Below are 12,307 nucleotides of genomic sequence, written 5' to 3'. Positions count from 1 at the left end.
TTGCAACCTACCCCAAAAACAGTGTTTCTAGAGTAAAATTAAATACAAACTGAATTAAAATGAACAAATAAATGTCTCTGAAACTAATAAACATTTTAGTCGAAAGGTTCTTGGCATTGCTAAATCACCAATATGGATCATATATATTTTTAGACCTGGACAAATTTCCTTTGATGTAACAGCTAACATTTTTACTTTGACAAGCCAAAAACAGTTTTTAAAATAAATGGGTACCTTTCACTCCTCCAATGCATGTGTTTCTCCTTTTCGTCTGGCAGAAATTATGGGTTGTTCCAAAATATATGGTCACATGACAAGAAAAGTGTACAGTTGTCAAGATAAAGGGGGTGGGTCAACATACCCACTGGCTCATCTTACCCCACTCTCTCGGCTGTGTAGTTGTTTTTACAATCATTAAATATTGTAGTATAAAATATGTAATACATATTACCTCAAGCTACGTCAATCTTTTTAGTGTTTTTGTCAAGAATTTGCATTTGTGGCAAAGAGGCAACAATTCATTAAATAAAAGCTCATCTAGTAAATGAACTGGCTTCTCTGAACTAGCAGTATAATGTTGGACAAACAACACACCAAAACAAACGTTCATTCACACAAACCATCCTAACAGTCTTGCAATTTGAACAAAATTGATGGAAAACCAATGAAAAAAAATATATTTTAATTGAAATGTTGACTTCACTGGCTACTGGCAAATAATCACAGAAAAAAAAAAGAAAAAAAAGGAAAATGTTAACTAAAGTCATGAGACTGCAGGTCAGCTGATACACACACCATACTCATTGGGCTGTTGCTTAGGGTCTGGGACCAAAAAAGCTAGAGATTCTTTCCTTCCGCCGGTTGCCAGGTGGGAAACAGTTAGAGGAGCTCCATATGCTAGCTGGGTTCTCCAGAGACTTCAATTAGATCCATCTCTCATGGTGTGAAAGCCACAGCAATATGCTATCATGTTACACCAATTAAGCCCTGGTAAACCTTATCATGTGATCATAATGCTTTCTTTTTCTGGAAGGATATGTTTTTTTTTTTATATAAAATGCCAAGCTCCAAATAAACCCACTGATACAATTTGAGCTGTTCGAGTGCAGGTCATTAAACCTTGAGAGTAATTATATGGCTTGCTATTATGAAGGTGATCATCTAGACTGGGTTACACATGGGAACTAAATTATACAGTGCTTTTCGAAGAGAAGCAATTACACCCCTGGTGAAACTGTGGTAATATTACAGTGTTTTATTACCATCTTAAAGAAGTTGGTCACCATGTTCTGTATACTGGATGTTTCTAAATGTTTCATTTACTATCTGTTGGAATACATTATTACTAACAAAATCTTTTTGATCTCTTGATTCCAAGTGTTCAGAAGAAGCCACCAGAGACCTTCCTGTTCTCCTCTCCCAGCAGCTACAGGTTAAAGGTGCTTAAAGGGTCAGATTGTAATATTTATGTAGAAAGGGATCAGTTGACTTAACTTTAAAAAAGTGATGAAACCCATTGTTATGAAACCCAATCGGTTATGTGGAATTGTCAAGATTTTTTCAGTTACGCATGGTTTTCCTCACTTTTTTAAGTTAAGTCAACTGATCACTTTTTTCTAGTTAACTGACAATTAAATCCCGGTGAATGGGACAATTGCACAATTGTACTAATTTATGGTCATCTTTGCATGTGGCCCTTCCCGTGTGTTGTTCTGGGAACATATACAGAAGCCTCCCAACATTTAAAAATGAAATTCACTGCATTAGCTTTAGCAGTTTGTTGGGTTTAAAAATGTAGACAACTTTTTCTTTTTCTATTTTGATACTTTCCTATTGACATAAGTGCAACATTTCTATGATGTCAATTAGTTATTCCTTGTGAATTTGAGGGGAACTGGCTTAATTCATGTGTTCAAAAGATTTTTTTGAAAGAATTTAATACCTGTATTCAGCAAAGATCCATTAAATTGATCAAAAGTGACAGTAAAGAGATTTATCGTATTACAAAAGTTTTTTTTTTTTACTTTCGTCAAAGAATCCTGGAAAAATGTATAACGCTTTCCACAAAAATATCTGTTTTCAACATTGACAATAATAAGAAATGTTTCTGGAGCAGGAAATCAACAGAATGATTTCTGAAGGATCATGTGACACAGAAGACTGATGCTGAAAATTCAGTTTTGACATCACACACAGCAGGAATACATACCATACATATTATTCTAAACATGAAAAAATTCTTACTGACCCCAAACTTTTGATTGGTAGTGTAGATTCACTAAATACAACTTGGGACCACATGCTGCAAAGAAAAGAACGGTTGAGAGAAAAGACGGTTTCTTTTTATCAAACATTTTGAGGACACTGTATTTTGAGATATTTGTGTAAAATCTATCAATATACTGACTTATATTGTGTCAGACTACAAAAAGTTATGCAAAGATGATTGATTTACAAGTGGTAAAAGGTATCATGGTTCAAGCATGTTTAGATACCCCTTTCCGACATTAGTATCATCTTTACCCGGCCTGTACAAATACAAAAGTTGAAGTTACAGTTTTTTGTTTTTCAGGTTCCAGCAGCCACTTTATAGTGATAGATAAAGAACACCCCATGCTCAATGAGTAAAAAAAAAAACTCAAACAAGTAAGAGCATTGTCTACAATTTCAAGATGCTCTCAGAGGAAGTAAACAAGCTGACATGCAGACGTGAAATTAAAACCCCTCTTCTTTCCCTCCTTCCATGTGACTGCAGAAGCATATGACTTCCATAACTTCATCGCTCATTAACCGCTGATGGCAGGACACAATTGAGTGAGTGTTTGTGGAACTTGCCCCAGATATTCAGGTCTCAGTCCCCGGCTCTGTTGGGCAGATCTTCTCCTGTTTCAGATAGCTTCACCCTGCCTGACAACAGACTGTGAGGAACTTTACATGAGAGCCATATGTAAGGAGTAAACTATGGGATACAAAGGTCAGTTATGTCCATTTAAATCCCTTAACAAGCACCGCAACAAACAAAAGACACATGCTGGTATTATTAAATTACCTCATCTACACATGAGCCAACAATTGAGTTACTTTTGTGCAGACAGTGGAATCACTATGAAGACGCACTTAATATTAATCTTCATTAATATGGTTTTGTACAGCAGGGTTTACGTCGGAGCAAAGTATTGTTTAGACCAAAATGCATAGCCTATGAGTCAAGACAATATTCTCTATTAGCATTAAGCGCATGCATGAAAAACGACTTAGTCCGGACTGGAATCTCATTTAAAAAGCAATGTATTGTCTGTATATAATATAATTCAAATATTGATTAGGCCCATTATTGTGTATATTTTGTAATGGCGCTGATTACGATAAAACAATAAAGTGAAAAGGACCAAAATCCTTTTGTTGTCTGTGGTTTGTGTGTAAATGAAAACAGATGCTATAGTGCCACCTAGAGGTAAGTTTCATGCAACCAATAGCCATCAGTCAAGGCCTATGATTCCCTCCACTGCTCTAGTTTCATTCAGCTCATACACTCGCATAAAAGACAACAAGCTCTATTAATGAACTTGATGTCATTTCTGTGTAATGCTGGGAATGAGAGCGAGGATAAGCAAAGGACGCACACCATTTATGAGGAGACTTTTAAGGACAAAGGGTGGGGGGAGCTAGATTTCCTCTTTGGCCTAGAAAAGACAACACAAGCTTTGCCAGCTTGAGAATTCTTATCATTCCCTGGATATTAACACATTCATTTTAGGTAAAAGAAACTGCACACCAGACCAGCTATGGTCATATTTGAGCTCCAGCATGATCCATTCATCTTGTTCTGTATAGGCCTATGTATGCTGGATCAGTGCCATAACTCTTTAACATTACATAGAAGTTCTCTTAGACATATACTGTGTATTAACGCTAAATATGTTCCCCTTTTCTATGACTTACAATGTAATGAGAGGTTGAACATATTGAGGTCAAGCATATGGCATAAGTTACATTTAAAAGTTAAGTCAAAGGGTTCAGAACAATATTCTTTAAGGCCGAATGACTTTTCCAGTTGTTCATGATTTACAAAATGTATATATATATATATATATATTAGTCACAAGTTCTACCTGATAAAGTATTTTAGGGCTTGGGATAACTAGAAAAATGCATGACTTTTCCAGGTTTAGCAATCACACCTCATTTACCCAGGTTTTTCGAGACCAAAATCCAAGAAAAATCCAAGTTCCTCAAAGGAAAAAAAAAGTTGTTCAACTGAAATGTTGTGTGGCTTTGGCTTATTTTCATGATTGCTTTGTCCATTTTAAATCATATTATGTCCCCTTTGGCAGTTTGCAGAGGTCCCCTATATTGGAACCACTGAATTAAGTGTTATCTGTATAAAAATCCTGCACAATCAATATGAAATCTGTGATATTATTTATTCATTAATTTATGAAATACACTACAGGGAAGATCAGGGCTATAGCTGCAACGTTGATATTGTACAACATTTATTGTTTGTTCCATTTTTTGCTGAGTTTTTTTGGGTGCAGCTAAAATGGGCTATCAGGTAAAATGGGCCAAATAAGGTTGTAGCGTCATATCTCTTTATTTTTTTTACAGCCAATCACTGATCTTGCATTGTTGCTTCAACACTTGTTGACATGTAACTATATTTTAATTGGTCTGAGTTTTTTAAGGCATGCAGGGCAGAGTGTTACATCAAGCTTGTCAGAGAAATTGTAAGGTAAGTGAGCCTGACATATACATTTCATTCATCGCTATAAGGTAATTATAAGTAAGCTTACCAACAAAGAAAAGGTTTATGAACAATGTTTTGACATGCTCTTTCAAATAAAAAAAGTTTAATTTAAAAAAGAAACTTAGATTTTTGTGAAAAGGGTAATTTTAGGTAGAAATGGCATGCATGTTAAGCTTAAATGGGCCACTATTTTCAGCTAAAATGGGCTGCATAAACACACACACTTTTACACAGAAGTTACACAGAAATTGAGGGTGAAAATAGGTTTATATGTCTAGATATCTTTAAAAAATTTTATTGCATAGATAGTATGGCAGAATGACAAGCAAAGAAAGGAAACAGAGACAAGAAGAGAGAAGAGAAAGAAAGGAAGATGTCAGCACAACCAGAGGCGAAATGACAGAACGAGGAGTGCTAGTGCTACAGGAAATGTTAGTGGTTCTTTTTGTGGGGTTTTTTTTTTTAGTCAAATGTTTAATCAAACGCAAATGTTTGACAAGCATACACATACATGCACACAAAAAACTTTTTTTTTAATTAAATATTTGTTCAACTTTCTATTTAATGAAATAGCCTACAGAGTCACAGTGTTGCTATGGCACACTAAAGACAATAGTGTCAATTTACTGTTAAAAATAAAATGATTTCAGCGGAAATGACCTGTGTTGTTCTCTTTTTATATTGGCCCATTTTACCTGAATGTTGTGTGGTTCAAGAAGGTACCTGCTGATACTCGAACTCTCATAATTTTAAAACAATTATACTTTTTCACATTTAAAAAAGATACATTTAAGAGACCCATGCTAATTTATAAAAAAATATCATTAGATCTGATCTCAAGCATAGCTTATTTGATGGTATTATATGCAATTTACCAAACCGTGGCGCATTTTAGCTGACTTCGCCATAGTTGTTTTGCTGTTGAATTTTTCTAAAAAGCCATTAAAGGTGCTATATGTAAGAATTCCCATGTATTCGTTGCTTTTTTGTTGTCAATGACAAAGCTGTTTTGACGAAACTTAAAAAAACGAGACCTTCCTCGACTTCCTATAGGTTGTGAACGCCAGTAGACTGATTTTTATTTTAAGAACTTACTTGGGACGTTTTTGCAGGGAAAATCGCGTCACCATGGAGTGCCTGTCAGTCAACATTTTAGCATTTCTATAGTAAACCTACATATTCACACTCTATGTAACTCCATATAGTCTAATGTTGAAGTGATCTACTGACTACAGAGAGCAGCAAGCGCGTGGAGTTGCACGCAACCAGATCCATCGGATGACGCACTCACCTTCTGCTTTAAACAGACATGTTGGGCTTTTACCGCCAAAATGAAGATTCATCATGTGATAACTTCTATCTCTAATGAGATTGTGGAGACGTAAGTTTGATTGGATTCATTCATTTATTTACATAGTAACAATTCAAAATGTAAAGGCATATTTACTTTCAAGTTGAAAATATCATTTATTTGTAAAACTAGTAGCATATTTTCAGTCGCTATAGCCCCCGCAAGCTACGCCCAGACACACACACACACACATAATCTTCTAAGCATTTCTACTCTTCTCCAGCTTTCTTCCTAATCCAGTCGTCAAATAAACCTGCATTGAGTATATAAAACATAGTTGGCTCCTCAACGTTCTGTTCGTTAAAGTCGCTTTGGATAAAAATAGTCTGTAAAATGCATAATGTAAAAGTGAATATCAGATTTAATTACACTGAATCTGCCCCAGATGCAATCAACTGCTTCTGTCTGTAAAGGTGTGAACCAAAAGGGTCCATACAATTGAAACATCAGAGGGACATTGTTTCTCAGGAAATGCTAAACCTGTATAGCCTATGTCTTGTGTATTGAAGCCGTTTTGTGTAGGCCTATTGTGGGGTCTGCATGAGGAGGTCCTAACCGAACGGTACTTATTGTTTGTGACACATTTGTCTAAACTAAACCTATCCTGAGAAATACTATAGTACAGGCAACTAGTGTGACAACTAGCCCCGGTCGCCCCCACAGGCCAAAATGGTGAAGTGCCATTCAGAAAACACTGATGTCATGACTGTAATTTGGCTATATATAAAGGATGAGCTAAATTGTGAATATTTTGCACATACTTTAATCCATTCACTTTTGAAAGTCAACTATGCAAATATAAAATACATGTAGAAAATAGAAATCCTTTTAACAATATAAATTCAAAACAATATTCATCAAACATACAATACAAGCTCTACAAGATTTTTTTTAACCAAATTAGGTCCTGACATTAGTAAATGTTGCAGGTGGGATGAACACATCCACAGAGGAAATCCGGCCACATAGCGTACTTTTGGTTGAACGGTGCCCTTCTGAGGCATCCGGCCGCTTCCCTGTCACATCGGCAGAGGATTTTCGCACATCTGTCATTAAGCGCGTCTGCGTTGAAGACACATAAATGTAAATTGTCGGCTGTGTAAAATGAGTAGTTTGCATATAGAGTGAAGGAAACCATATTTTAACCATAAATTAAAACCATAACTTTTATGGCTCTTAAAGGAGAACTCCGGTCAATTTTAACATTGAGCTCATTTTTTTGTACATTTGGAGTGCTGTCAGTACAGAGAACAACGACAACAATCGGTGTTGCCTACAACGTGTTATCCTCGTTTTAAAATTTGCACCCTGTTGACTTCAATGGGGCAATATTTAAACCTGCTTTTAGGCTCTTAACATCCTTGATGTGTCATTACAAGTGCACAGGTCATGTGAGTGATTCCTTCGGAGTGTGAAAGATATTAATAAAAATGATGTTTATTCAGCCAGCGAACATACCTGTATTTACATCCTGTTTTCGGTCGAAGTCCACAGTAGTCGATTGTCGAGTTCACGCGCGTGATCATAGGTACTAAACCTATGCGCGTGAACTCGACAATCGATTACTGTGGACTTCGACCGAAAACAGGATGTAAATACAGGTATGTGCGCTGGCTGAATAAACATCATTTTTTGCAAATTTTAAAAAGAGGATAACACGGTGTAGGCAACACCGATTTTTGTCGTTGTTCTCTGTACTGACAGCACTCCAAATGTACAAAAAAATGAGCTCAATGTTAAAATTGACCGGAGTTCTCCTTTAAGCAATGTAAATCTCATGAGTGTTGCCTATTGCACATTATGGTGTTTACTGCAAGAACAAGATCTTAAAATATCCCGTGGTTTGGTTAGTCTTTTTAGCCTGAAGTGTCCCGTCTGCTATAATACACACCCTGTATTACTACTACTTCCTCAAGCTGAAGGAAAAGACCAAACAAAAAATTTTTTCCCACCCAGTTTCCTCTTTACTGTAAAAAGTGATTCTTCACTGTAAAAAAAAAAAAAAAAAGTCGCTGCCTTACATTTTTAGGTACAATCAACTTGGATGTTTAAGTAATTTCAACTTAAATTACAATAAACTGACTTTAAAAAATGAGTTGAATCTTGTAAAAGTTGAAAATTGCTTAACTTTTTTGGTGAGTTAAAGCAATGTAAAAACATATGTTGTCATAACTTATTGATCATGTCATTTTTACAGTGTAAAAGAATGTAAATATGGTGTTTAAGATCTAAATAGCACATCATACCACAGTCAGCCTGCTTGTCATCGCACGTCCACTGATACCTGTCCGTTTTCGTTTGACAGCCCGCGAATTCCGCATCCCCATAACAGCAGTCATGCTTGTGACAACACCTATAGAGAAGAACACATGCCCTTGAGGTTACCTTTAATGAAACGACACAGAGGACCAAGCCCAGTTCTGTCTGGTTTTGAATTGTTTCTTCATTATGTAACGTATAATTCAAGTAGACTTGCAGAAATACAACGTGATCTCACACACAGAGCGCCGCTGAGTATGTCGGCCAGATAAACTGCTGACTCTGTAAGACTAGATTAAACAATACCGCTGTGGAATGTGGTGCAATAATATTAGCAGGTTTGTTTATTCTTTTTCATCTCGCTGTCTACTTCCAAAGAGCTCTTTCTCTGGGAGCAGCGAAATTTGGTCTCTGCATCCTAAACTGAGGTTAAGGGAAACAGTTATTTTGTGTGTGGGAGAGCTGGGAGTATTTCTTTTCCCAGATGGAAAATGCCACAGAAATGGACACGCTGTGACCAAGATGCATGGAGTAAATTTAAAAAAAAGACTGAGCAGATCCAACCACTGCAAAGAGAAGTGCATGCAATCACAGCTTATTTGTTGCTGGCATTACAACAGAACTGCACTGATGTTTGTAGGCGTCTTACCAGTCTGCTCTGTCTCTGGGCCACCCTTCACCCCCAGCACCGCAGTAACATCCGTACATCACGTAGGATAAAGCTGATCGCCCCGTGCTGCACTTGATAACCCCAGCTAGTTCCAGCAGACCCCTTTTACTCCTCGGAGACCTCTGCGGCTGCAGGGAAGCCATACTGACTGAAAAGAGCAAAAGGGGGAATTTAGCCCGGCAGGTATTCATTATAATGTAACCGATTTTCTACATACACCAAATTTCTTATACATTTAGCAGACACTTTTATCCAATTACTTTAAAACACTTTTAACATGCTGTATCCTTTTAAAATATATTGCCATATTCTCACATACAGTATAATGCTATTTGTTATGATACCATATCCGAAATATTTTACATTGATAGTAATTTATTATAAACAAACTAAGTGGTAAAAGTTTTAATTCATGTGCTTTATTGTCTAGAGTTTCCCAAGGAAAGAATAGGGCCATTTTTCACCAATGCAGTGTCAGATTCCACCGATTAAGTGTTAGATTCCAGTGGGATTTCTTAAGTCTAAATGACCAGTGTTTCGCTCTTAGTCATAAGAATATTTTTTTTATATGATCTGAATTTTTACTTTGTTTTGTCCACTCTGCATAAATAAATAAATCTTAAACTTATTCATACTTTGTATCTTCAAAGTCATTTTACGGTTAAAAAAAACAAACAAACTTTTATGCATTTTAAAAATACAAAAAATACTTTCATATTTTAAAAATAGCTATTAAATGCATTTGCTCAGTAATTTTATTCTCAATAATATATAGAAATTAAAAAGTATGTAGGCTATTATAAATTAATATAATATATAAGTTTATTATAAGTTGTAGTTGCTTAATATTACGCAGTACTTAAATATATAATTACACTGCAACAATGACACCTTAAAATAAAGTGTAACCAAAAGTTTAATAACAATTATATCAAAAGTCATACATTCTGTAAAAGTTTGGCCAGTGGAGGCTTCTTACTCCAGTAGTGAGGTAAGATGGGCTTTTGAATAATTTAACATTTTGTTCTATAACAACTAAATAAGCATATGTTTATGCATCATCATCCTGCACGTGCAAAACTTATTTCTAAATATGTTATAGATTAAAAGTAAATGCACATTGTTTTTATGGGGGCATCACACACACACACACACACACACACACACACACACACACACACACACACACACACACACACACACACACACACACACACACACACACACACACACACACACACACACACTACAGGTGTCCTGGCAGTCCACCCTAATCTCATTTCTTTGATTAGCTAAATGACTAAATGTAGATTATATAAGAAGAAAGCAGCGTGAGAAGGAATGGTTAAATGAGATGTGAGCAGTCTCACCTGTAAAGAGCAGGAATGTGTGATACAGCGCAGTCATTGTGCTCACAGTCAGGTAATAGTCCAGTCTCTGTTCTTCAGTCTCGGATAAACAGACTTCCTCAATGCTGGGCTTATTTTAGATGCTGAGTAATCTCAGGACATCACTCCTACTGTAATCCTCTCTCTCTCTCTCTCTCTCTCTCTCTCTCTCTCTCTCTCTCTCTCTCTCTCTCTCTCTCTCTCTCTCTCTCTCTCTCCCCCTCTCTCTCTCACTGCTGGAGGCTGATGTTTCCTCTGGGTTAAAATTAAGTTGAAAGTTAAAGTCTGAGACTGTTGGATAATGTGCCCCCTCTGTCTGATGACTGGTTGGGTGTTCAGCTCAGTCGGGACCGCCCTATGATGGCTGGTTGGCTTTTACAAACAGCATAAACTGGATGAGCTGCCAACTGGAATCATGATCGAACACGCCAGCAGCAGCACAAGGCTATATTTACCTTCTCCATCTGTAAACGATCTATTCATAATCTGATTCAGGCCACAAGCCTAAATTAAACAGTTTTGAAAATCTGAACTCTTTAACTTAAACTCAATTTTAACTCTTTAACTCAACTGAATTTTGCACGTTGTGCACTTTAGTAGTAGTACGGCTATAGGCAATGGAATATTCTTTTTTCTCTCTCTCACTTTATTTATAGGTTTCACCACATATTACAAAATTCCAAACATTCCAGAACACAGTTGTACAATTTAACATAATAGAAAAAAATGGAAAAAAGGGGTAAGATCAGAAGGCAGGGATCCAGGACATACCTAATATAAAGGGAACAATTACTGACCCCAAATAAGAATGTACAAATACCCAATAAAGTAGCCTACCAAATATGCTAAAATTATCTTTCAACTAACAGACTAGGAAATTGAGGTGATATTACGGATAAAACTGCACTGTAAAAAAAAAAAACAGTTGAGAAAACTTAAAAGTTTAAGGCAACCAGCTGCAGGACATTTTTGAGTTTTCTCACCTTACGTGTTTGAGTTATCTCAACTTTTCTCAACTTCTTTCATGTTAAATAGTTGAATAAACTTTAAAAACTGAATTTGTCATACAAAACGTAAGTTGGATTTTTTACAGTGTGCGAGCCTGCAAGTATCGGACAAAATTGTTTCTGGGCAGTAAAAACGCATGATTCATTAACACACGTATTATCATAAAAAGATATATTTCCACAAAATATTTAACAAACCCAAAAGCATATAGCCTAGATGAGTGAACTTCATCAGTTCACTCAATGCATGTGTAAAATTCAAAGCAACTGATAGAACATGTTGTGTTGACATTAAAATGAATGAAATCTGAATATCAGAATATTCAGAAATCTGAATATGGATGAAAATTAACTCTACAACACACTCCACAAACAAAAAATGCGACTACAACACATGTATCAACAAATAGGCTAACAAAATTTCAATTAGAGGAACATTTAAAATGGTAACCATATTGTAAACCTTTTTTTTTCTGTCAGTTTTCTCTAAACACTTTAAATGAACTTAAAGTGTCATACATCTACATTTTGCTCCTCTCATCCATTCTTCACTCCACAGATTGAACATACCTCGTCTTATTTTTCTGCTCTTTCTTTCCTTTCTTGAATTTCCTAACGGCACACTCATTTCTGTTTTATAAAAAAGTAGATTATACATGTCAACTATAAAATAACCAGTGAATGTCAATTTATTTAATGATTTTGAGTATAATTACTGAAGGTTAAAGGTCACCCGCTTTACCTGAATCCAACTGGCCCACTTTATCTAACACATCCAGCCAAAGTGGGGAAAACTAACACATTTTTAAAGGGGTGGTATAATTAGCCTGACTACGTCAGACTTCTTACTTCCGCTCAATTTCATTTCGCTTCTGTCTGAGACAG

At 36.0% G+C, this 12,307-nt stretch overlaps 1 protein-coding gene across 1 annotated transcript; it reads right to left on the bottom strand.

Moving 5' to 3' along the window:
- Positions 1-6,136: 6,136 nt before the first annotated feature.
- Positions 6,137-10,694, bottom strand: pla2g10 (phospholipase A2 group X). The gene is made up of 4 exons (XM_084425922.1): positions 10,398-10,694; positions 9,007-9,175; positions 8,345-8,451; positions 6,137-7,160 (listed from the first exon to the last, which is right to left on the bottom strand). The coding sequence occupies exons 1-4, from the start codon at positions 10,432-10,434 to the stop codon at positions 7,012-7,014; spliced, it is 462 nt and encodes a 153-aa protein (XP_084282048.1). The 5' UTR covers positions 10,435-10,694; the 3' UTR covers positions 6,137-7,011.
- Positions 10,695-12,307: the final 1,613 nt, after the last annotated feature.

This window comes from Rutilus rutilus, assembly GCF_951802725.1.
Source record: "Rutilus rutilus genome assembly, chromosome: 1".
NCBI lineage: Eukaryota > Metazoa > Chordata > Actinopteri > Cypriniformes > Leuciscidae > Rutilus > Rutilus rutilus.
This window is presented reverse-complemented; position numbering and strand designations above follow the sequence as displayed.